Raw genomic sequence first — 22596 nt, forward strand, 5'->3', positions numbered from 1 at the left:
TATATAGCTCCGATCGAAATGATTTTTACAGGAAATCTTCTATGATATATTAGAATAAATATCACCAAGCTTAACGCTTTTATATTGGAAATTAAGGGAGAAATCGCCAAAAATCTTTCTATCTGAATGATCGGTTGTATGGGATATATACTATATATAGCTCCGATCAAAGTGATTTTTTCCGAAAATCTTCTATGATATATTAAAATATATATCACCGAGTTTCACGTTTATACTTTCTAAATTAAGGGAGAAATGGCCAAAAATCTTTCTATCTGAACGATCGGTTGTATGGAATATAACTATATATAGATCCGATCAAAGTGATTTTTTCAGGAATCTTCTATGATATCTATATATATAAAAATTAATTGCTGTTCGTTAGTCTCGCTAAAACTCGAGAACGGCTGAACGGATTTATCTTATCTTGGTCTTGAATTATTTGTGGAGGTCTAGGGAAGGTTTAAAAGGTGAGAAAAATTCGAATACTTGCCGGGAAAATACTCAAAACAGCATATTTCCTCGAGATATAGGCCAAAACGTGGACCCGGGTACCCCTAGAGTGTGTTTATAGAATATGGATATCATATGAAAGCTGTTGATGAGTGCTTTAGTAGAGGGTAATTTTCATACCCCTGGGTGACTAGGGTCTCGAGATATAGGCCAAAACGTGGACCCGGGTACCCCTAGGGTGTGTTTATAGAATATGGATATCAAATAAAAGCTGTTGATGAGTGCTTTAGTAGAGGGTAATTTTCATACCCCTGGGTGACTAGGGTCTCGAGATATAGGCCAAAACGTGGACCCGGGTACCAATAGGGTGTGTTTATAGAATATGGATATCAAATAAAAGCTGTTGGTGAGTGCTTTAGTAGAGGGTAATTTTCATACCCCTGGGTGACTAGGGTCCCGAGATATAGGCCAAAACGTGGACCCGGGTACCAATAGGGTGTGTTTATAGAATATGGATATCAAATAAAAGCTGTTGGTGAGTGCTTTAGTAGAGGGTAATTTTCATACCCCTGGGTGACTAGGGTCCCGAGATATAGGCCAAAACGTGGACCCGGGTACCCCTAGAATATGCATATCAAATGAAAGCTCTTGATGAGTGCTTTAGTAGAGGGTAATTTTCATACCCCTGGGTGACTCGGGTCTCGAGATATAGGCCAAAAAGTGGACCCGGGTACCCCTAGTATCTGTTTATAGAATATTGATATCAGATTAAAGCTGTTGATGAGTGCTTTAGTAGAGGGTAATTTTCATACCCTTGGGTGACTAGGGTCTCGAGCTATATGCCAAAAAGTGGACCCGGGTACACCTAGAATGTGTTTATAGAATATTTATATCGAATGAAAGCTGTTGATGAGAGCTTAAGTAGAGGGTAATCTTCATACCCTTGGGTGACTAGGGTCTCGAGATATAGGCCAAAAAGTGGACCCGGGTACCCCTAGAATCTTTTTATAGAATATTGATATCAGATTAAAGCTGTTGATGAGTGCTTTAGTAGAGGGTAATTTTCATACCCTTGGGTGACTAGGGTCTCGAGCTATATGCCAAAAAGTGGACCCGGGTACACCTAGAATGTGTTTATAGAATATTGATATCGAATGAAAGCTGTTGATGAGAGCTTTAGTCGAGGGTAATTTTCATACCCCTGGGTGACTAGGGTCTCGAGATATAGGCGAAAACGAGGACCCGGGTACCCCTAAAATGTGTTTATAAAATGTGGATATCAAATGTAAGCTGTTGATGAGTGCTTTATTAGAGGGTAATTTTCATACCCCTGGGTGACTATGGTCTCAGGATATAGGCCAAAATGTGGTCAGACGGAAAAAGCTATTAAAATGTATGCAGATTGGCCAAATTTAGGGCAGGACAACGTCTGCCGGGTCTTCTAGTATTAGAATATATATTACCGAGTTTCACGTTTATACTTTCTAAATTGCGGCAGGAATGACCAAAATCTGAACGATCGGTTGTATGGGAGATATATGTTATAGTGGTCCGATCCTACCGGATCCGACAAATGTCTAATATAATACAAAAATACATCCTCGTGCCAAATTTCATTGAGATATTTCAAAATTTGAGGGACTAGTTTGCGTTCAAACAGACAGACGGACGGACGGACAGACCTGATCAATTCGGTATACTTAATGGTGAGTCTATCTTCTATATTTCTCAACGTTACAAACATCGGACCAAAGTTAATATTATACCATTTCATGTTCATGAAAGGTATAAAAATTTGAAAAATTTGCAAAAAACTCCTTTTGCACAGCTAATGTACCCTACTAAGACAACAGCTTCACCAAATTTTCGAGTGTGAACACTTGACGTGAAAATCCCCATATTTAAAAAACAAATAAAAGGAGCTCATTGGACTGTTACAGGTTGGAAAAGTTACAAAAAAACCCAATAATATAGGATTCTTGTAAGATTAGTGTATCTGGTTCATATTTTTCATGCATACAAAAAAACACTAATTTAATTCCAGTTTTTTTATACTCAGTTGAGCAGAGCTCACAGAGTATATTAATTTTGTTCGCATAACGATACCCCATAACGGCATAAACTAATCGAGATAGATATAGACTTATATATGTCAAAATGATCTGGGCTAAGAAAGAAATTCATTTGGCATGCCCGCCCGTCCGTCTGTCCGTAACACGAAACTTGAGTAAATTTTAAGGTATCTTAATGAAATTTGGTATGTAAGTTCCTGGGCACTCATCCCAGATCGCTATTTAAAATGAACGGAATCGGACTATAACCACGCCTACTTTTTCGATATCGAAAATTTCGAAAAACCGAAAAAGTGCGATAATTCATTACCAAAGACGGATAAAGCGATGAAACTTGGTAGGTGGGTTGACCTAATGACTCAGAATAGAAAATTAGTAAAATTTTGGACAATGGCCGTGGCACCACCCACTTTTAAAAGAAGGTAATTTAAAAGTTTTGTAAGCTGCAATTTGGCAGCTGAGTATGTAATGTTCGGTTACACCCGAACTTAGCCTTCCTTACTTGTTATTCATGTTGTCTTTTTTGGCGGAATGGCGATAATATCAATAATAATTAATTTGTACATTATTGTTTAAAATTGTCACATTATCCGCTATTTTCATTATAAAATAATTAAAACACGTTATTCTGGACCGGACATTCGACAAGTCGATGAATCGAACACTCCACCTGCTTTTTTATCATACCTAATTTGATTAGTAATACAAATTAGCTCCCATTGTGGTTTGTGACTATCGATAATAGGTAATTCTATCAACTAAACCTTAGATTCAAACCTTACCTTAACCTTAAGTTTACATTGCGTAGTTCTTATCTACTGTTGGTGCACAGACGGTGTGCACATCCACACTCACACATATACCTGCACATTTTTATGGGCTGTCAATAAAACAAGTTTTTTTTTTAATTTTTATTTTGCTATTTGGCAAATTAAAAGTATTTTGCTTTTGTAAGAGTATATGGTACATTCACCCCCTGACGAAATCAAATACAATAAAGGCCGCGGCACAATGAAATTTTTCATATAGATGCGTTTAACACAAGCTTATGCATTCCAGTAACACCAACACAATCAACCAAGATGTTGCGTTTGTAAATGTGAAGGAACTTCAGACGTGGCAATTGAAGTTTAGTTCGCCTTGCTCACTCACATACAAAATTTCGCGAAGCACTGTTATAAACATTCTCCCTATACAACAAAAATACTTGCTAACATATTTTGTGTCATATTTATTTGTTATATTGCAGTTTTTAATTGCGAAAAATGTTAGAAAAGTTACCAGACAGTGGGAAAAATAATTGCACTTGCAAAGTGTGCCAACACCCTTAGCCAAAGCAAATGTCAAATTCTTCCTTATGATTTGCTTGCAAAAAAATGTGGGAGTTGCCTACTTTTCCATATCAGATGGCGCCAGTGTCGCTCAATCTACCGTTCTCCATAAAAATACGTGCAATCTACTCATAATGCATAGGCTTGTGTTAAACTCATCTATATGTGAAACTGCTTATGTGACGGAGCTATAAAGAGAAAAGCATATTAACGAAACTGATATCGAGTTCAATTTTGAAAAGCTATTTTCTCTTGTGCAGAGAAACGTTATTAAAAATTCCAAATAAAAACTGATCTGTAAGAAAAAAACTATACTCACACATACATACCTATAATATCAGATAAGACTTATTCACATATTCACAGTGGCGTAGTGAGGTTTTCTTGCAACCGGGTAAAAATATTTCTTTGCCAAAAACAATATAATTTTATATATTAAAAAAATAATAATCCAATAAAGTCGTGGGCTGAAGATATCATCTATATAAGTAGGCTCAAATGGATATTTAATAATAATATGATTATAATACATTAGTAAAACTAATATCTATGTGCTTGACTTTGAGGAAGCAAATATATCAATGATATCATCAAAATTTATCATTTCAAATTTTTCTTTTTCACACTTAATAATCTTAGGTCACTTAGGCGACCTTGACCCATCGTTCATCGTAAATATGTCGAAATCAGTTTTAATTTGCTGAATGAACGTTCGCAGCTAGCAATTGATACTGAGATAGTCAAGTTTGGAAAAACATCTTCTCCATACGAGATTATAAAAGTAAGTAATTCTAACGGAGTTTTAGGTTCAATTACTTTTCTACTGCGAAGATATATTTTGCAGTCACATATTTCGATAAAAAGTTTTGTTCCATCGAAATCTGTATTATAAAATTCACCCAAGTTCTTACAATTTCTTTCTAAGTCGTTATTATCCTTGCTTAACATCTTTCCAAAGTATAAGAGAAATCCAAATTTAAAATTAAGGTCATTAGTCGTGTAAATCTTGTACGTATTTCTTGTAGGAGACGATCGAGAACACTTTTCATAACGCGCGAAAATTTCACATTCTGCGGAATGATCAACATCTCTAGCCGATACTCCGTGCATTTTGCGGCGCCTTCTTACACGTTTTACTATATCAATATCCCGTTTTTACAAAGAGAGTTCGCTTTTTCTATTGCTTCTTCACAGAGAGTATCTCGAATTTCGGATAGTTCAGATCATGATACGCTTCTCTAAAACTCATCCCCGTATTTTGTAATCTGAGCTACACACGATCAATCCGCCTTAAGATTTCATACCAGAAATGAACTAATGTTATGAAACAAGAATTTAGTATATTTCTCAAAAGAATTGTAGCTTTGCTTCTGGTGTCACTTGTGGTGTTAGTGTTCTCTGCTAATTGTTCTAAGCGTTCTACTACATTCTCTAGCCCAGCTTGTATTCTGGCGCTCAGTTTTTGTTAAAGCGTTTTTTAATAATTTCCATCGTAACGTTGAACGTGAGAAAAAAAGATATATGCTTTCAATTATTCCACAGCCTGTCGCAAGTGTTCCGGATATATGCATGAATTTTTTAGTATAGAAAATTTTTTCTAGAAATTAATATTTTCCAGAAATCAGTTATAATAAAAATACAAATAATCCAGGAAGTTCTGCTTTGCGGACCATTTGGCGCCCCCCTGTGAGTAGCGCCCGGTGCAAGATACCTCCCCCCTTCACTACGCCACTGCATATTCATATCCATTACTTTCCTTCCTAAGTCTTTGTGTACAGATTTACACACCAACATTAAATTAAGTTGCATCGATCGACTCCAAAAAGTCTCGTGGTTTCTGTGAATAAATTAAACATGACAGTTGTTTGGAGCTTATTGACTGTATTTTGGTTAGTCAGAATAGGAAATTTTGTGAGAAGAGGTAATTCACAGTAAAGTTGGTAAATTTTATTAATAAATGTTATACCGATTTCACATAGAAACTTAATGGGAGCACAATTATGCTTAATGAAATAATAAATGTTTCCCTTACACGCAGGGACACTTGCCTCATTAACAAGCATCTATCAGCAGCCCAAAAAGATATGAAGCTATTTACAAAAAATAGTTAAAATTTATAGCAAACCTTTCCCCTTTGATTTTAGAGACAAATTTTAAAATAAAACAAGTAAGGAAGGCTAAGTTCAGGTGTAACCGAACATTACATACTCAGTTGAGAGCTATGGAGACAAATTAAGGGAAAATCACCATGTAGGAAAATTAACCTAGTTAACCCTGGAATGTGTTTGTATGACATGTATATCAAATGAAAGGTGTTAATGAGTTTTTTAAAAGGGCGTGGGCCTTAGTTGTATAGGTGGACGCCTTTTGGAGATATCGCCATAAAGGTGGACCAGGGGTGTCTCTAGAATGCGTTTGTACGATAAGGGAATCAAATGAAAGGTGTTAGTGAGTATTTTAAAAGGGAGTGGTGGTAGTTGTATATGTGAAGGCGTTTTCGAGATATCGACCAAAATGTGGATCAGGGTGACCCAGACCATCATCTGTCGGGCACCGCTAATTTATTTATATATGTAATACCACGAAAAGTGTTACTGCCAAGATTCCAAGGGCTTTTGATTTCGCCCTGCAGAACTTTTTCATTTTCTTCTACTTAATATGGTAGGTGTCACACCCATTTTCCAAAGTTTTTTCTAAAGTTATATTTTGCATCAATAACCAATCCAATTACCATGTTTCATCTCTTTTTTCATATTTGGTACAGAATTATGGCATTTTTTTCATTTTTCGTAATTTTCGATATCGAAAAAGTGGGCGTGGTCATAGTCGGATTTCGGCCATTTTTTATACCAAGATAAAGTGAATTCAGATAAGTACGTGAACTAAGTTTATTAAAGATATATCGATTTTTGCTCAAGTTATCATGTTAACGGCCAAGCGGAAGGACAGACGGTCGACTGTGTATAAAAACTGGGCGTGGCTTCAAACGATTTTACCCATTTTCACAGAAAACAGTTATCCTCATAGAATCTATGCACCTACCAAATTTCACAAGGATTGGTAAATTTTTGTTCGACATATGGCATTAAAAGTATCATAGACAAATTAAATGAAAAAGGGCGGAGCCACGCCCATCTTGAAATTTTGTTTTATATTTGTATTTTGTTGCACCATATCATTACTGGAGTTGAATGTTGACATAATTTACTTATATACTGTAAAGATATTAACTTTTTTTAAATTTGACTTAAAAAGATATAATTTTTTTTAAGTGGGCGTGGTCGTTCTCCGATTTTGCTAATTTTTATTAAGCATACATATAGTAATAGCAGTAACGATCCTGCCAAATTTCAGCTTGCAAAACTTCTAAATTACCTTCCTTTAAAAGTGGGCGGTGCCACGCCCATTGTCCAAAATTTTACTAATTTTCTATTCTGCGTCATAAGTTCAACTCACCAACCAAGTTTCATCGCTTTATCCGTCTTTGGTAATGAATTATCGCACTTTTTCGATTTTTCGAAATTTTCGATATCGAAAAAGTGAGCGTGGTTATAGATCGATATCGTTCATTTGAAATAGCGATCTGAGATGAGTGCCCAGGAACCTACATACCAAATTTCATCAAGATACCTCAAAATGTACTCAAGTTATCGTGTTAACGGACGGACGGACATGGCTCAATCAAATTTTTTTTCGATACTGATGATTTTGATATATGGAAGTCTATATCTACTTCGATTCCTTTATACTTGTACAACCAACCGTTATCCAATCAAAGTTAATATACTCTGTGAGCTCTGCTCAACTGAGTATAATGAATGCGCATTCATTCATCGATGTTTCACCTAACCAAATATGTGCCCATTTTTCAAAAGCCCTAAAAATCGGGAGCCGTTGTACGTTGGTAGCGTGTCCCGCCTACCACACCAAATAGAAATACATAGCTTTCTCACTTGAAAATTTTATAGAAATAATTCCAAAATGGCCCCTTAACTCGAGTTTATGGCCCAATGTGAATGCAATATAAGGCTGGACTGGAACGAGAAAAAAAGGAAAAATATCATTGCCTAATTTTTATATAAAACTGTTCGCAAAGGTTCGGGACGTGTTACGGGTAGCCTGTACCATCTACGTATTTCTTCATCGACACAGCAAAAAGCAGACCTGACCCCTTCCGTAATTTGAAGCAATCGGTATACATATTCTGCTATTCTCGTTTCAAAATTGAAACTCCCAAATTTTCATGAAGATTTTTAAAAACTTATAAAATTTTCGATATTTTCGAAATCTGCTTGCTAAACTGCATTGCATATTTGAAAAGTTTCTTCAAATTTAAAAATATATGAGCCGTTTAGTTTGAAAGTGGCATAAGTCATTTCCAACTCATGGTCTTAAATGCATTGTTATTTTTGAACGAATGCATATATAGATGGTTCTACAATTATAAAATAATAATAAGAATTGCATCTTTTGGATATTGGACTCTAACAAACTGGAGGCGAGGAGAGATACAAACAAATTATCACTGAACCTAAACGACATGAAATGACTTATGCCACTTTCAAAATAAACGGCTCATATATTGTGAAATGTTCATTAGCATTTTTGAAAACTTTTCGAAATCACAAAATTGCACACTCAAAAAGTTTCCACAAATTTAAAAATTTGGAAATTTTGATAAAATTTCAAAGCATCAAGAGTTTTAGAATTTTTTCAAAGATATTTTCGAAATCGATTTTCTGAAATGAGTTCGATTTCGAACCCAAAAAGTTTCACAAGATCAGGTAGCTTTACAAATTTCTCGAAATTTAATTATTTTTTTAACTTAATTGAACTACAGTGCTGCAATTTGCAATTAACAAAAATGTTGAAACATTTAAAAATAAAAACGCAGGAAATTTTCGTGAAGATTTTAAATAACTAAATATTTTTCCGGAAACATTTTCAAAATCGGTTTACTTTAATTGAACTACAAACTTGTATGCTCACAAAGTTTCCCAAAATTTAAAGATAAAATTTTAGAGATTTCGAATCTTTTCGAAAACAGTTTGGTAGTTGGTTAACTAAAGCGAATTAAATTACAAAAGTGCATACACAAGAAGTTTCCAAAAATGTAGATACTACAAAACTACATATTCGAGAACTTCTTCAAATTTTAAAATACATATTGTGAAATGTTCATTAAGATTTTTGAAAACCTTTCAAAAATGGTTTCAAAATTGGTACTTAAATTAAATTGAATACAAAACTAAACACTCAAAAATTTGGAAATTTCACCAAGATTTTGAAGCTTCTAAAATTTTGGGATTTTTTCGAAAACATTTTCCAAATCGGTTTTCTACAATGAGTTTGATTTCAGATTGTGAACTCAAAAAGTTACAAAATCATTTTCCAGTTTTTTTTTTTTAATTTAATTTTTATAAAGATTTTTTAAAAGTAAGAATTTTTGAACATTTCGAAAATATTTTCGAAATGGGTTTAGTATAATAAACACAATGAACTGGCATGCTCAAGAAGTCTCCTAAAATTTAAAAATTAAAATTTTAAAATTTTTGGAAGACTTCTAAAATTTTTTGGTAATCTGGTAACTTAAACGAGTTAAAATACAAAATAGCTGAGGTTAGGTTGAACTGGCCGGTACATGAGGACCTCACATAGACTGAATGACCAGGACCTATGTTATAAAATAACTCAGTCCTCTTGGCAAATACTAGAAGCTTCCTAGGACTTAAGCCACTTGCTGCTTCTAGATCTGACAGCTGTATCACAAAATAGCTTACTCAAAAAGCATGGCTCAACTATATGTTTGGCTCATCTCATCAGCTGATTTAATTTTTTTTTTTTTGGTTTCACTAGAGTAGGGATTGTCAAAAGGAAATGGCAAACTCAAAACCAATACATTGACAACATTTTCTTACATACAAAACCTGCTAAGATTTATGTTTTCATTCCATTCCATTCGCCTAACACCAACACGCAGATTTTGACAATCTGAACAAAGGTATTGTTGTTGCTGTAGAGATGAGCCAATTATATAGTTGAGCCATGCTCAAAAGTGCAAAATAAAAATTTAGAAATTTTCATGAGAAACTTAAAAAAAAACTCCTGTAATTTTCAAATTTTTTCGAAACTTATTGGAAAATTTGGATATTTAAGCTTTATGAAACTTTTTAAAGATCGTTTTTCGAAAATCCTAGAAACTTTTAAAATTTTGAAGCATTTTGGAAAATTGTTTTTATAGTTGACGTTATAAAACTTATTTTTTTTAATAATTAATGAAAAAAAAACTTAAAAAAACCTGCATATTTTTTGTTGCTATTTTTTTATTCGCAGGTGTATGTTTATTTCAAATATTTGGTTGATTAAAGAGAACCGATTCAGACACACGTCGAGTGTGTTGATTTGAGCACGTGTTGTTGATTTTTAGAACTAATACAATAACTTATGGTGTTTTCGTTTCTGGGAAAAATTTTACCGTCATGTTACCTCTTAAATTGTAACTTTTGAACTGGGTTACGGAGCTATGCAAAATTACTTTATTTGTAGCTAATGAGATCCCTTTTCTTATCTATTGGAAAACATTTTGTGAAAGAGACACTCACGAGAGGGCTGAAAAAAACCAAAAGGGCAACAATATTTTCAGAAAAGGAAAAACCATTCGATTTTATCGTTGCTGCCAGTCTTAAATACATTATATTATTTCATATATATTTTTTTTTACTTCTTTTGCGAACTCGTTTAAAGTCAATGCCTCACCTGCATGCAGTTGGTTTTAACACAATCTTGTTAGCCACACACTTCAATTAAAATAGCCACGTCAATCAATGCTTAAGTGCACACTTCTTTGATAAATTTTGAGAAATGTTATTTATTACTAAATCCACTAAACATTTCTTTTAATTAAACAAAGTAGATTCATAATTACACATTATTTGGAGCGTTAAATAAGCAAAATTATATGTAGAAAAATTCAATACCCAGCAACGTCAAAAAATCAGCTGCTTAGAAGTTAAACCAAAGACTCTATAATATCTTTTCCGCCTTCGGATTATTGTTCTCGAGATTAATACGCGTCTTTTAACACTTCTCTGGATATTTTTTGACGCGTATTAGCAGTCGACCCCTCAACTAGACTTTTACCAAAAGAACAATCACATGAATTACAAAGAATCTAGAATCAATCCAGACATACAATAGGTGGATCCAACACTGGTTTGGAGACCAAAACTATATCCGCACAAAATATGTTCACAATTGACTGCAGCAACATTTAAACTATTGTATTCATTATATAACACACATTTTTGTTTTTCTTTTGTTATTATTTCAGTATTTATCTATAGAAAAAAATATGGTTTTGTTATTGATGTGTTTTCTCTTTGTGTGTACGTGTGTACATATGATCATAGTGTACAAGTACAAGTGTGTTGACTTATCTGTCAAGCATTCTGACAGGCACTCGCTGGATTCGGCATGACAGCGAATTCAAAATGGATACCATTACCGAATGCGCCGAATGATTGAAAAATTGAAAAAGTCGAGACGATTGGTAGACAAAAATGTTGTTGTTGAGACCAAAAATGCGACTCTAGACCTGAGATTTCCATCAGGTGAGCGAGGCTGTTTGTAGTTTTGACGTTTATGGCTTAGTGAACACACTTGTATAGGTACACTATGCATATGATTTCTTATTTTCTTTATTTATGTTTTTGTGTGGATCTGTGCAGTGTTGATTTGAAGACTGCTGTCGCATTTGCGTCGCTTTCATTTTGACTATGACTATGCGCCACGGTGTTAAAACTCAACGCAACACATAGGCGAATAAACGCTTTGGTCGCTTGAAAGGCGTTTCCTTTAATCAAAGCAAAGTAGCTCGACCATACCCGTAAGATTTTTGATGCAGAATCGTGCGTTGACAGAAGACTAGATTGCATACATTTGCATGAAAAATCTTTAACGCACTTCAAATTGCTCTAATCCACTCCACAAAGAAAGTAATTTTTTTGTGTCAACGTAATGTGTATATAGCATGAAGTAAAACAAATAACGACTCACACAAATATTTTTATCAAAGAGTTTATAACAATAAAATTAACTATCAAAATATTTGTAACATATGCAAATGCTTAAAAGCCCATTACTCGTATTGACTTGACTAAAGAACTGTCACTTACAGTTCTGTTAAATGGACATTGCATGTTACTGATTACTCTAAACTTAGCGATACTTAACTTGACATAGAAGTATGTTGAATTGTTATTTTCTATGTAAGTTCAAAGTGACGTTTACATTTTGAGATGCCATTTGTTTCTTTGCATTTCATTTTGACATTTTGTCATATAAATTGACATTTATTTAAAAATAAATTTCAAAGCTGATTATGATGCCAGATTGTATGCGTTAAGTGGAGATAATCGTGGCTAAGTTGCCAAGTCAAGTCTAGGCTGAGTATCAATGGGCCCTTTAGTTTTATAAACGATGTTTCGCAGACGTTGATAGCGAGTCAGTAGTTTAATTATATTGCGCAAATACCACGGCTTTTTTCCTATTTTCTTTGGTATGTTCGCGAATTTGCGGCACAAAAATAAAAAATATTTCACCATTTTGAGGCTGGTGAGAACGAACAAGTACAAAGAGGACACGATTTCCTGGTGCAGCCGTTCCACTTTTTGGCAAATGAACAACTCTACAATGCTCCCTCTTATTAATTTACTCTCTTTGATTATACTCAGATGCAACTGAAATATGTGTCTATGTTTCCCCTCTATGTATTACCTCTGCAATTGGTGTGTGTCCACTATTCACCGCAACCGATTCAGCTATAGGGTATACATTATGACCACCAGAGGTGTGTGTCTCGGCTTTTCGGTACATGTTCTGTAGCTAATATTTTCTGAGCCATTACCATAACATGAGTAAGGCAGCAAAGCCAGATCAGAATATCAGAGGACTCATATGTTGGAAGACTAATGGCGCATGGTTGTCGATCGTTGAGAGTACGACAGCAAGCCCTCCGTGTTGTTTCCATTACAGAAAAGTCTTACTCTATGCTCATATGTGCTAGTGTTAAATAAACATAATTCACTGAACAACTTTGCATTCCACTGTTGGTTTAAACACATATTTTTAACATTGAAACCGGACTTAGCACTGTCATTTCCAAAGGCAAACTTGGAGTTTGAATCCAAACCGAATTTGGTTTTAGTCATATGTATATGTAGTGCAAAAAAGTTTAAACTTAGGGCTCAAACTTTTAGCCGAATGTATCCGTTTATAGAATAAGATAACTTTTTTTCAATACCATATTAAAAAAATAACTAAGTTACTTCTGTATGAAAGCAAAAAAATTACGATTTCATTAGAAGGTGTAATGAGATCATTAAGTTTCTGTGTGAAAACAGTATTAGGTAGGTTCGATCAGCTGTTTTATCTGGTTATGGTTTTATGGTTATGAGTCACCATTAATTGGTCCTTTAAACTAACTCAACGGAGCACCAACATCTGATCAACGTATCCACTGTTGGGTATATGAAATGCGAGTTTGAAAAGCACACAATTGCTACTTCGTCGTGAATCCTTGTGAATGCCACACTACCGGGAATAAGAAGAAGCAACCGCAAATATTTATGTCGTTGATTCCTGCTGCTTGTTTTCTTCAATTTTAGTAAAATACCTAATTAGATAGCTAAATAATTTAATAGTTCAATTAATTGCATAAAAAATGAATATGCAAAAATATACTTTACAGTCCATACGACAAGATTTGATTGATAACAATTTGCAGGTGAAAGCAATAATACAGGTAAATACAATCAGTAATTAAGATCACAAACTTTACATATTGCCTATCAATTTAAAGGATATATTAACATATCGTGGCAATATACACGAATTAGAGGCACTAAACGAGGCTGGGCGTGCTAAATTAGCTGCATTGCGTAAAAGCATACAACATCTAGATGATTGGGCATATGACACTAGCGATGCTGAGCTCTCCAAAGAAGTCGACTTGCACAGAGATCAATTTTCACAAACTTTACAAGCATTCCGCAAGGCTAATGTAGCAACTCGTATAGAAATAGATAAAGCTAATCGTGAAGAACTTATGGCCATAACAGGTGAAACTGATTTGCGGCATAGACCTGGTGGTGCGGCGTCACGTCACAATCGTGGTAGCTTAGTGTCACAAGAGAACAATGTAACTGAAAAAATGCTAGCCATATCACGGCATCTATCTGAAACCACACAAAAAAGTGCCATAACGTTGGAAACTTTGGTAGCCTCGTCACAAAATGTCGAAGCTACACGTGATGAGCTTCACAATACGGCCGGTTCCATTTCTCAGTCGGGAAAGCTTTTAAAAAAATATGGACGTCGAGAGTGTACAGATAAAATGCTGCTCTTTTTTGCATTCGTTTTTTTCTTGGCATGTGTATTTTACATTGTACAAAAGCGTTTGTTCTAGACCTTAGAATAATGGTTGTTATTATTATTATAAGTATTTCGGTACGACTATCGACGAAAATTGCTCAGTTTTGGATTGAAGATGTGTGGCATATTTGTTAAAACTTTGGTTTAGGGAACTTATCTTTAAAGAAATATGTACATGATATCAAGCCAATTCTAAAGAGTTGCAAATTGACTGCAAAGTTATAAATGTTTGTAATTTATCAAGTAAACTAGTTTAACTTTTCCAAGCTGTAGCGCGAATTTACGCTTAATTAAGGTAAAATTAAATAGATATACATATATATTTGTATAGACTTACCTACATTTTATTTATTTTAATAACTTTAATCGTTCATTTAGACTAGCTAATATATGGTTTTAATTTTGTATGAGCGCAAGAAAATTTTGAAATTTTAAATAAGATAAATATTAGAAAATGCCAATAATTTGTATTAAAAACGAATGCACGAAACTACTATAACTACAGTAAAATTATAGGGGTGTGAGTAGTTGAACTCAAAAAGTCTTAGCGATGGGTTTGCTTTCGTTGTTGGATACGTGTTACTCCCGATTCAGTCGAGGCTTTTCTCTGCTACCGAATATTGTTGTTGTTGTTGTAGCGATAAGGTTACTCCCCGCCGGTTTTGGGAATATTATCGATGTGATGCTCCTTTGCCGGATACAGATCAGGTACGCTCCGGTAACAGCACCATTAAGGTGCTAGCCTGACCATCTCAGGAACGATTTATATGGCCAAATTAAACCTTCGGGCCATCCCTCCCTCCCCACCCCCAAGTTCCATGAGGAGCTTGGGGTCGCCAGAGCCTCGGCTGTTAGTGAAACAGGATTCGCCGCGGATAGGTGAGGTTGACAATTGGGTTTGGAGAAGCTATATATTGCGCTGGCAACCTGAAAGATTGCGCTACACAGCCCTTTGAATCTGGTATTTTAGTCGCTTCTTACGACAGGCATACCGATCGCGGGTATATTCTGACACCCTAACCCGCAGGGGTTTACCCAGCGCAGTCTAAAATATTTTTTGAAACAATTGTTTGCCTCTATGAGAGGACAGAATTTCACGATAGGGAATCGTCCATCCTCGCCCAGCGGGTTAGGGGGTCAAAATATACCCGCGGTAGGTATGCCTGACGCAAGAGGCGACTGCGAATCCTGTTTCACTAACAGACGAGGCTCATGCGACCCCAAGCTCCTACTTGGTGGTGGGCAGGGAGGGATGGCCTGTAGGTTTAATGTGGCCACATAAATCGTTCCCGAGATGGTCGGGCTAGCACCTTAATGGTGCTCTGTTAAGTTTCATACACATTATACGACGCGACATCTAGCGACACGTTCCGACAAAATATTCCCGCATTTTTGCATAGTTGGGTCGTGTCGTACGACGGTCGCTCCATGTGCATGGCTGCATAAGAATACATGCAAAGAATATTTTGTCGCTACATGTCGCGTCGTATAATGTGCATGAACCTTTACCGGAGCTTACCGGATCTGTATCCGGCAAAGGACCATCACATCGATAAAACTCCCCAAAGCCTTCGGGGAGTGACCTTATCGCTACAACAATAAAAACATACTAGTCTATATGCCTGCGGGCGTTCAAGACGTTGTTTTAGTTGTTGTAACAATATTGTTGTAACAATAAAGACAACACCCTAAAGCGGGAGTCATTGGTGCCGTATGTCGTATCGCTGTAGTCGTATCCCTAACGTATCAGCTGTTTATCGTTACGACGATAAACCAAAACCCAATTGGTTGGCTACGATACGGTTACGGCACCAATAATCGATTGCATTGATTCTCATAAGGTTGGTCGAATCAGCTGTTAAAAGGTTACCGATACGGTTACCGATAAAGCACCAATGTCTCCAGCTTAATGTTTTAGGGACTGTTATCGATGTTCGTGGCCGTTTGCCTGACTTATATCCGCTACGCTCCGGTAATAATCACCATTAAGGTAGGTAATAGTGCAGTTTACGGTACCCACCGAAATTTGGGACAAAATTTTCTAGTGAAGTATCAAAAGATGCGTATTAACGTCTAGATTAAGAATCCGAAAGCGGAAGATAACTTTTTTTACCCGTTCAAAAGATATTAATGAAAAACCGAAAAAAGACCCGCGGGTCCCTCCGAAACCGGGGGTGGGATCCATAGTATTTTTGCGTAGAACACCTTTCTGCGTTGGCGGCTTCGGTCGCGCTTATAAAAACTAATCCTGGGCTACGCCATGCCAAGTCTGGGTGTGTGGTATAACCGTGGCTACCGCCACGGTGATGGAGAATTTTTTTGTGGGTACCAACAACAACAACCACATAAAAATCGCCAACTTCAACTGCAAATATCTCCGGACAGAGATAACATTTTTCTTTTCCGCCCTCGGATTATTGTTCTCGAGATTAATACGCGTCTTTTGATACCTCACTCGAAAATCTTGGCCCAACTTTAGGGTGGGTACCGTAAACTGCACTACTACCTTAAGGTATAAGCCCGAACATCTCCCCCAAACCTTCGGGGAGCATTTTTATCGTGAATACAGCAACATCAACAACATTTCCTTAGTTACCTCCAGTTCCTCATATAAAGAACATGAACGACAGCACTTGGTTTCGTAGTCGTCTGATTTCCCCCTTGGTTATACACTTCTTGTACATCAAGTTATTCACGAGAACATCAAACAGCCGGGCTGCTATATCTTCTTTTGAAATACGCGACTGGCCTCGAAAAGCTGCTAAAGTTGGATTTTCATAAGCACTTTCCTTCGCTCTGACGCTTTGACAGCGCAATAAGATAACAAAGCTCGGTAAAAGTCTAGTTGACGGGTCGACTGCTAATACGCTACCAAAAATATCGAGAGAGGTGTCAAAACACGCGTATTAATCTCGAGAACAATAATCCGGTGGCGGTGGCGGAATCTCTGTCCGGAGATATTTGCAGTTGAAGTTGGCGATTTTCATGTGGTTGTTGTTGCATTTGTACCCAAAAAAAAATTGTGCATCACCGTGGCGGTAGCCACGGTTATACCACACGCCCGGACTTGGCATGGCGTAGCCCAGGGTTATTTTTTATAAGCGCTGCCGAAGGCCGCCAACGCAGAAAGGTGTTCTGCGCAAAAATACTATGGATCCAACCCCCGGTTTCGGAGGTACCCGCGGGTCTTTTTTCGGTTTTTCGTTAATATCTTTTGAACGAGTAAAAATAGCCAACCAATTGGTTTTTGGTTTCTCGCCATATCCAAAACCTAAAAATATTTGAGTTGGTGAATTTAATAACTTTTCGTAGATTTTATTCATTGTTTTGGATACGTCATGACTTAGAGATTTATTTTTTGTGGTATATGTTTGTAATTTTTTGCGTTTTCTTCATTTTTATGAAATTTTCCCGATTTTTCGGTTATGGCACCATTAATCGATCACATTGGAGATGGTTATGGATATGGGTATGATTACGACTATGGCGTTAGGGTTAAGGGAGTTTAATTAGCCCTTACGAACAAGGTTGTACATCTGGCAGCGGCGCACTTCGAATTGTGGGGTGTTTATTGTGAACGGCTTACCAAGAAAGAACAAGATTCAAGGAGTTTAATTTTTGTTTACATTTTCCGGCAATTTGCAAATAAAGGATATTTTGGAAATATTTGACTTGAGTGATATAAAATTCATTAAAAAAACATTTGGAACTTACTAAACTAGAAATGGGACAAACAAATCTCAGCTTGGAAGAATTGAAATCATATTTTAAAACACATGGTAAAATACGGGAACAAAAAGCGCACACATCAAAGGTGGGTATTACGTAGAATTTTCGTTTTCTGTGAAAGAGAAGTAAATAACTTTAACACATTACGATAACAACCACATCTTAGGTACATTCAGTTGGCTGGAGCTGCGATGGACGTCGTCTAGCTTCGGGTTCCTTTGACAAAACAGTGGCGGTGTATACACTAGAACGGGATCGTGTGGTATATGCGCAACTTTGTAGTTTACATTTCCTTTTAATAATTTGCTAACTCCATTAACCTCTTATACAGAGCAAAGAGAATACATATCGGGGCCACACAGGGTCAGTGGATCAACTTTGTTGGCATGCAGCAAATGCCGATCTACTGAGCACGGCAAGTGGTGATAAGACTGTACGCATTTGGGACATACGCGCTGGCAAATGTTCTACCGTGACCAATACAAAGGGAGAAAATATAAATATTACATGGTCACCTGATGGTAAAACCATCGCAGTGGGCAATAAAGAGGACTTGGTGACATTTATTGATACACGTACGAATAAAATACGCGCCGAAGAGCAATTTAATTTTGAGGTATTTTCTGAATGGTTGATAGTGGTCGAATTTGTCGCATCTAAAACAGTAGTTAAACATTAATTTCAGGTCAATGAAATTGCTTGGAATAATACAAGCGATCTTTTCTTCTTAACTAATGGTATGGGCTGTGTGCATATATTGAGTTATCCCAGCCTTGAATTGCAGCACGTGCTAAAGGCACATCCCGCTACATGCATATGCATAGAGTTTGACCCTACAGGTAAACAAATATATATTCGTATTTATAATAAGTTTATTATTTTTACTTAAATGAATATTATTTACTTTCACTTGCAGGCAAATACTTTGCTACCGGCTCAGCAGATGCACTCGTTTCTTTGTGGGACGCAAATGAATTGGCTTGCTTACGCGTGCTTTCTAGACTAGATTGGCCTGTGCGCACAATTTCCTTTAGTCACGATGGCAAATTATTGGCTTCTGCTAGCGAAGACTTGCTTATTGATATAGCGCATACAGAAACAGGTGAAAAAGTTGCTGATGTGACGGTGGATGCGGCGACCTTTACAGTAGCTTGGCACCCGAAGCAATATTTGCTAGCTTATGCATGCGATGATAAGGACGGTAATGATCGTAGACGTGAAGCGGGTAATCTAAAAGTTTTCGGATTTACAGAGTAAATGAAAGATATGAAATACGTTGTAGACTTAAATAGAAGTATGTTTGTGCAAAAGAATTAAAAACCATTTACTTATGTTTCTATATAACTTCTGAATTTAATTGTAGCTCCTTTTTTGCTGTCAAATTAATTTAAATAACACATTTCAAACTAAGCATGAAGTTCTGTATTTAAACATGACAAATATATTTAACTACCTTTTCAAATCAATTGCACAATTGCCATGCTTGTGCTTAATTCACGCCCACCCTAAACAGGCGCAACCAAAGTTTAAACTCAATCGAATTCACGTAGCATGCAAGCAACAAATTTACATTCAATTGCTTATAGGTACATGAAGGATACTTTATGCGTTTGTATGTACATATATTAAAGGAGGCGTGCTTATGATAAGTGAAGTTTTACGTGTAGTATTAGTCTACATATCGGCATTTTTGTAGAATTCCTTTCTTATCATTTAAACTTATTTTTAAGTGGTTTTTGCAAACTTTAATTATAAAAAATGTTAACTGCCGATTAATTTGCAACTAGGGCGCTTCACCTGTGTATATTTTTTTCTGATACTCAATGGCAAATATGTTTTTATTTTGTACACATTTATGCGATCCCCATAGCAACTCGATTTATATGAAATACTTTTTAGCACGTTCTGTGAGAGTATGTATATCATCCACTCCAAGGAGTACAAAGATCCAAAACTTTCTGCGACACTTATTCCAATATCGATGAAGTAGGAACGTACACTCTGACTCCAGGCGTCAAGCCAATCGTTCGGCGGCAGTCAGCTTGATATACCCCTATGCAAAATACGGTTGTTGTTGTTGTTGTAGCAGTGGCATGATAGATCGGATCTTGTGGGTAAAAGGCCAAAATATGGTCGAGAGCATTCCTTCAGGTTCTAATTTAAGTTTGATCTGCATAATTGCAAGGAAAGGCGAACTCACAAACCGCGCTAATTACCTCGGAGAAAGCATGCTTGATATAAGATTCCCTCTAGAGGATGTCGCAAAAGGCTGAAGTCCATTCGGAGTTGTCTTTATGCTGCTACCTCTGAATTTGAACTACTTGTGGAGCTAATAAGACCTTGTCATGAAGTAAGGCCAAACGCAGGGATTGCAGTTAACGGTTAACCACAAAAAGCAGTTAGGTTTATCACGGATATCCAGAACAAAAAAACAAAAAAAAAAAAAAAAAAAAACAAGTAAGGAAGACAAAGTTCGGTTGTAACCGAACATTACATACTGAGCTGAGAGCTTTGGAGACAAAATAAGGGAAAATAACCATGTAGGAAAATGAACCAAGGGTAACCCTGGAATGTGTTTGTATGACATGGGTATCAATTAGAAGGTATTAAAGAGTATTTTAAAAGGGACTGGGCCATTGTTCTATGAGTGGACGCCATTTCGGGATATCGCCATAAAGGTGGACCAGGGGTGGCTCTAGAGTGTGCTTTTGTACGATATGGGTATCAAATTAAGGGTATTAATGAGGGTTTTAAAAGGGAGTGGCACTTAGTTGTATATGTGAAGGCGTTTTCGAGATATCGGGGAAAATGTCGACCAGGGTGACCCAGAACATCATCTGTCGGGTACCGCTAATTTATTTATATATGTAATACCACGGCAGTATTCCTGCCATGATTCCGAAGGCTTTTTTTTGATTTCGCCCTGCAGAACTTTTTCATTTTATTCTACTTAATATGCTAGATGTCACACCCATTTTACAAAGTTTTTTCTAAAGTTATATTTTGCGTCAATAAACCAATCCAATTACCATGTTTCATCTCTTTTTTCATATTTGGTATAGAATTATGGCATTTTTTAAATTTTTCGTAATTTTCTATATTCGAAAGTGGGCGTGGTCATAGTCGGATTTCGGCCATTTTTTATACCAAGATAAAGTGAGTTCAGATAAGTACGTGAACTAAGTTTAGTAAAGATATATCGATTTTTGCTCAAGTTATCGTGTTAACGGCCGAGCGGAAGGACAGACGGTCGACTGTGTATAAAAACTGGGTGTGGCTTCAACCGATTTCGCACAGAAAACAGTTATCGTCATAGAATCTCTGCCGTTGCCAAATTTCACAAGGATTGGTAAATTTTTGTTCGACTTATGGCATTAAAAGTATCCTAGACAAATTAAATGAAAAAGGGCGGAGCCACGCCCATTTTGAAATTTTCTTTTAGTTTTGTATTTTGTTGCACCAAATCATTACTGGAGTTGAATGTTGACATAAATCACTTATATACTGTAAAGATATTCAATTTTTTGTTAAAATTTGACTTAAAAATTTTTTTTTTTAAAGTAGGCGTGTTCTTCATCCGATTTTGCTAATTTTTATTTAGCGCATATATGTATATTAATAGTAGTAACGTTCCTGCCAAATTTCATCATGATATCTTCAACGAATGCCAAATTGCAGCTTGCAACTTTTAAATTACCTTCTTTTAAAAGTGGGCGGTGCCACGCCTATTGCCCAAAATTTTACTAATTTTCTATTCTGCGTCATAAGGTCAACCCACCTACCAAGTTTCATCCCTTTATCCGTCTTTGGTAATGAATTATCGCTTTTTTTTTTTTCGAAATTTTCGATATCGAAAAAGTGGGCGTGGTTATAGTCTGATATCGTTCATTTTAAATAGTGAACTGAGATGAGTGCCCAGGAACCTACATACCAAATTTCATCAAGATACCTCAAAATTTACTCAACTCATCGTTTAACGGACGGACGAACGGACATGGCTCAATCAATTTTTTTTTCGATACTGATGATTTTGATATATGGAATAGATATGGCCATTTATCTCGATTCATTTATACCTGTACAATAAACCGTTATCCAATCAAAGTTAATATACTCTGTGTGCAAAGCACGCTGAGTATAAAAAGAACTCTGGGAGAGATATGTTTATTTTTTCGGTCTTTCAGGAATTAATTAGAGTGATTTATTTTTCATTTCATTTCATTTATTAAAAGAAATATGTATTAGCACAATAAAAAACTATTATTTTGCTACCGAAATGTGTTTCGGTGAATCTAAATACCTTGTCTGCTCTGTTCAAAGTAACGCAATGTAAACCTAAAATTAGGTTGTTAAATTGGTCTGCAAATAGTTGCTGCTCCTCAAATTTTAAAACACAAAAGCCGTACTTCGCCGCGGTCGTATATTTGAGGTCGTGCAGGGACTATTTGCAGAACTATTTTTAGATAACTTCTGAGATTTTCGGTGATAATTTTGAAATAATTTCGAAACTTTTTTTGGAATTTGCTGGGTTCATTCCGGCACTGTTTTGAGATCATTTCGGATTTTTTCGGCATTGTTTA

The 22596-nt window shown here is 36.1% G+C and overlaps 3 protein-coding genes across 12 annotated transcripts in view; 2 read left to right on the top strand and 1 right to left on the bottom strand.

Annotated features, from left to right (window-relative positions):
* Nucleotides 1-14645, bottom strand: part of Nagk (N-acetylglucosamine kinase) — a 38530-nt gene extending 23885 nt beyond the window's left edge. For 2 of the 10 annotated variants that reach the window (XM_067762911.1, XM_067762906.1), the window contains exon 1: nt 10834-11254. The gene's annotated coding sequence lies outside the window, so the exon portion shown is untranslated. Of the gene's footprint in view, nt 1-3307; nt 3330-10612; nt 11255-14624 lie in introns of those variants that run through there. The other 8 variants (XM_067762910.1, XM_067762902.1, XM_067762905.1 and 5 more) reach the window with 7 other exon arrangements.
* On the top strand, nt 13417-14775 carry Sec20 (vesicle transport protein Sec20). The gene is made up of 2 exons (XM_067762912.1): nt 13417-13658; nt 13716-14775. Exons 1-2 carry the CDS (start codon nt 13578-13580, stop codon nt 14319-14321), a joined length of 687 nt encoding a protein of 228 aa, XP_067619013.1. The 5' UTR covers nt 13417-13577; the 3' UTR covers nt 14322-14775.
* Nucleotides 14776-17836: 3061 nt separating this feature from the next.
* Nucleotides 17837-19457, top strand: tex (THO complex 3 homolog tex). The gene is made up of 5 exons (XM_067774731.1): nt 17837-18101; nt 18183-18278; nt 18348-18632; nt 18702-18855; nt 18933-19457. Exons 1-5 carry the CDS (start codon nt 18012-18014, stop codon nt 19271-19273), a joined length of 966 nt encoding a protein of 321 aa, XP_067630832.1. The 5' UTR covers nt 17837-18011; the 3' UTR covers nt 19274-19457.
* Nucleotides 19458-22596: the final 3139 nt, after the last annotated feature.

This window comes from Eurosta solidaginis, chromosome 1 (genome assembly GCF_040869045.1).
Source record: "Eurosta solidaginis isolate ZX-2024a chromosome 1, ASM4086904v1, whole genome shotgun sequence".
Classification (NCBI taxonomy): domain Eukaryota; kingdom Metazoa; phylum Arthropoda; class Insecta; order Diptera; family Tephritidae; genus Eurosta; species Eurosta solidaginis.

What these genes read in the sequence shown, in the direction of transcription:
- Sec20 (XM_067762912.1), top strand. Translation starts at nt 13,578, where the DNA reads ATGAATATGCAAAAATATACTTTACAGTCCATACGACAAGATTTGATT. An exon ending in AGGTGAAAGCAATAATACAG is followed by an intron (nt 13,659 to 13,715) that starts GTAAATACAATC and finishes ATCAATTTAAAG; the next exon opens with GATATATTAACATATCGTGG.
- tex (XM_067774731.1), top strand. Translation starts at nt 18,012, where the DNA reads ATGGGACAAACAAATCTCAGCTTGGAAGAATTGAAATCATATTTTAAA. An exon ending in AAAAAGCGCACACATCAAAG is followed by an intron (nt 18,102 to 18,182) that starts GTGGGTATTACG and finishes ACCACATCTTAG; the next exon opens with GTACATTCAGTTGGCTGGAG. An exon ending in CACTAGAACGGGATCGTGTG is followed by an intron (nt 18,279 to 18,347) that starts GTATATGCGCAA and finishes CCTCTTATACAG; the next exon opens with AGCAAAGAGAATACATATCG.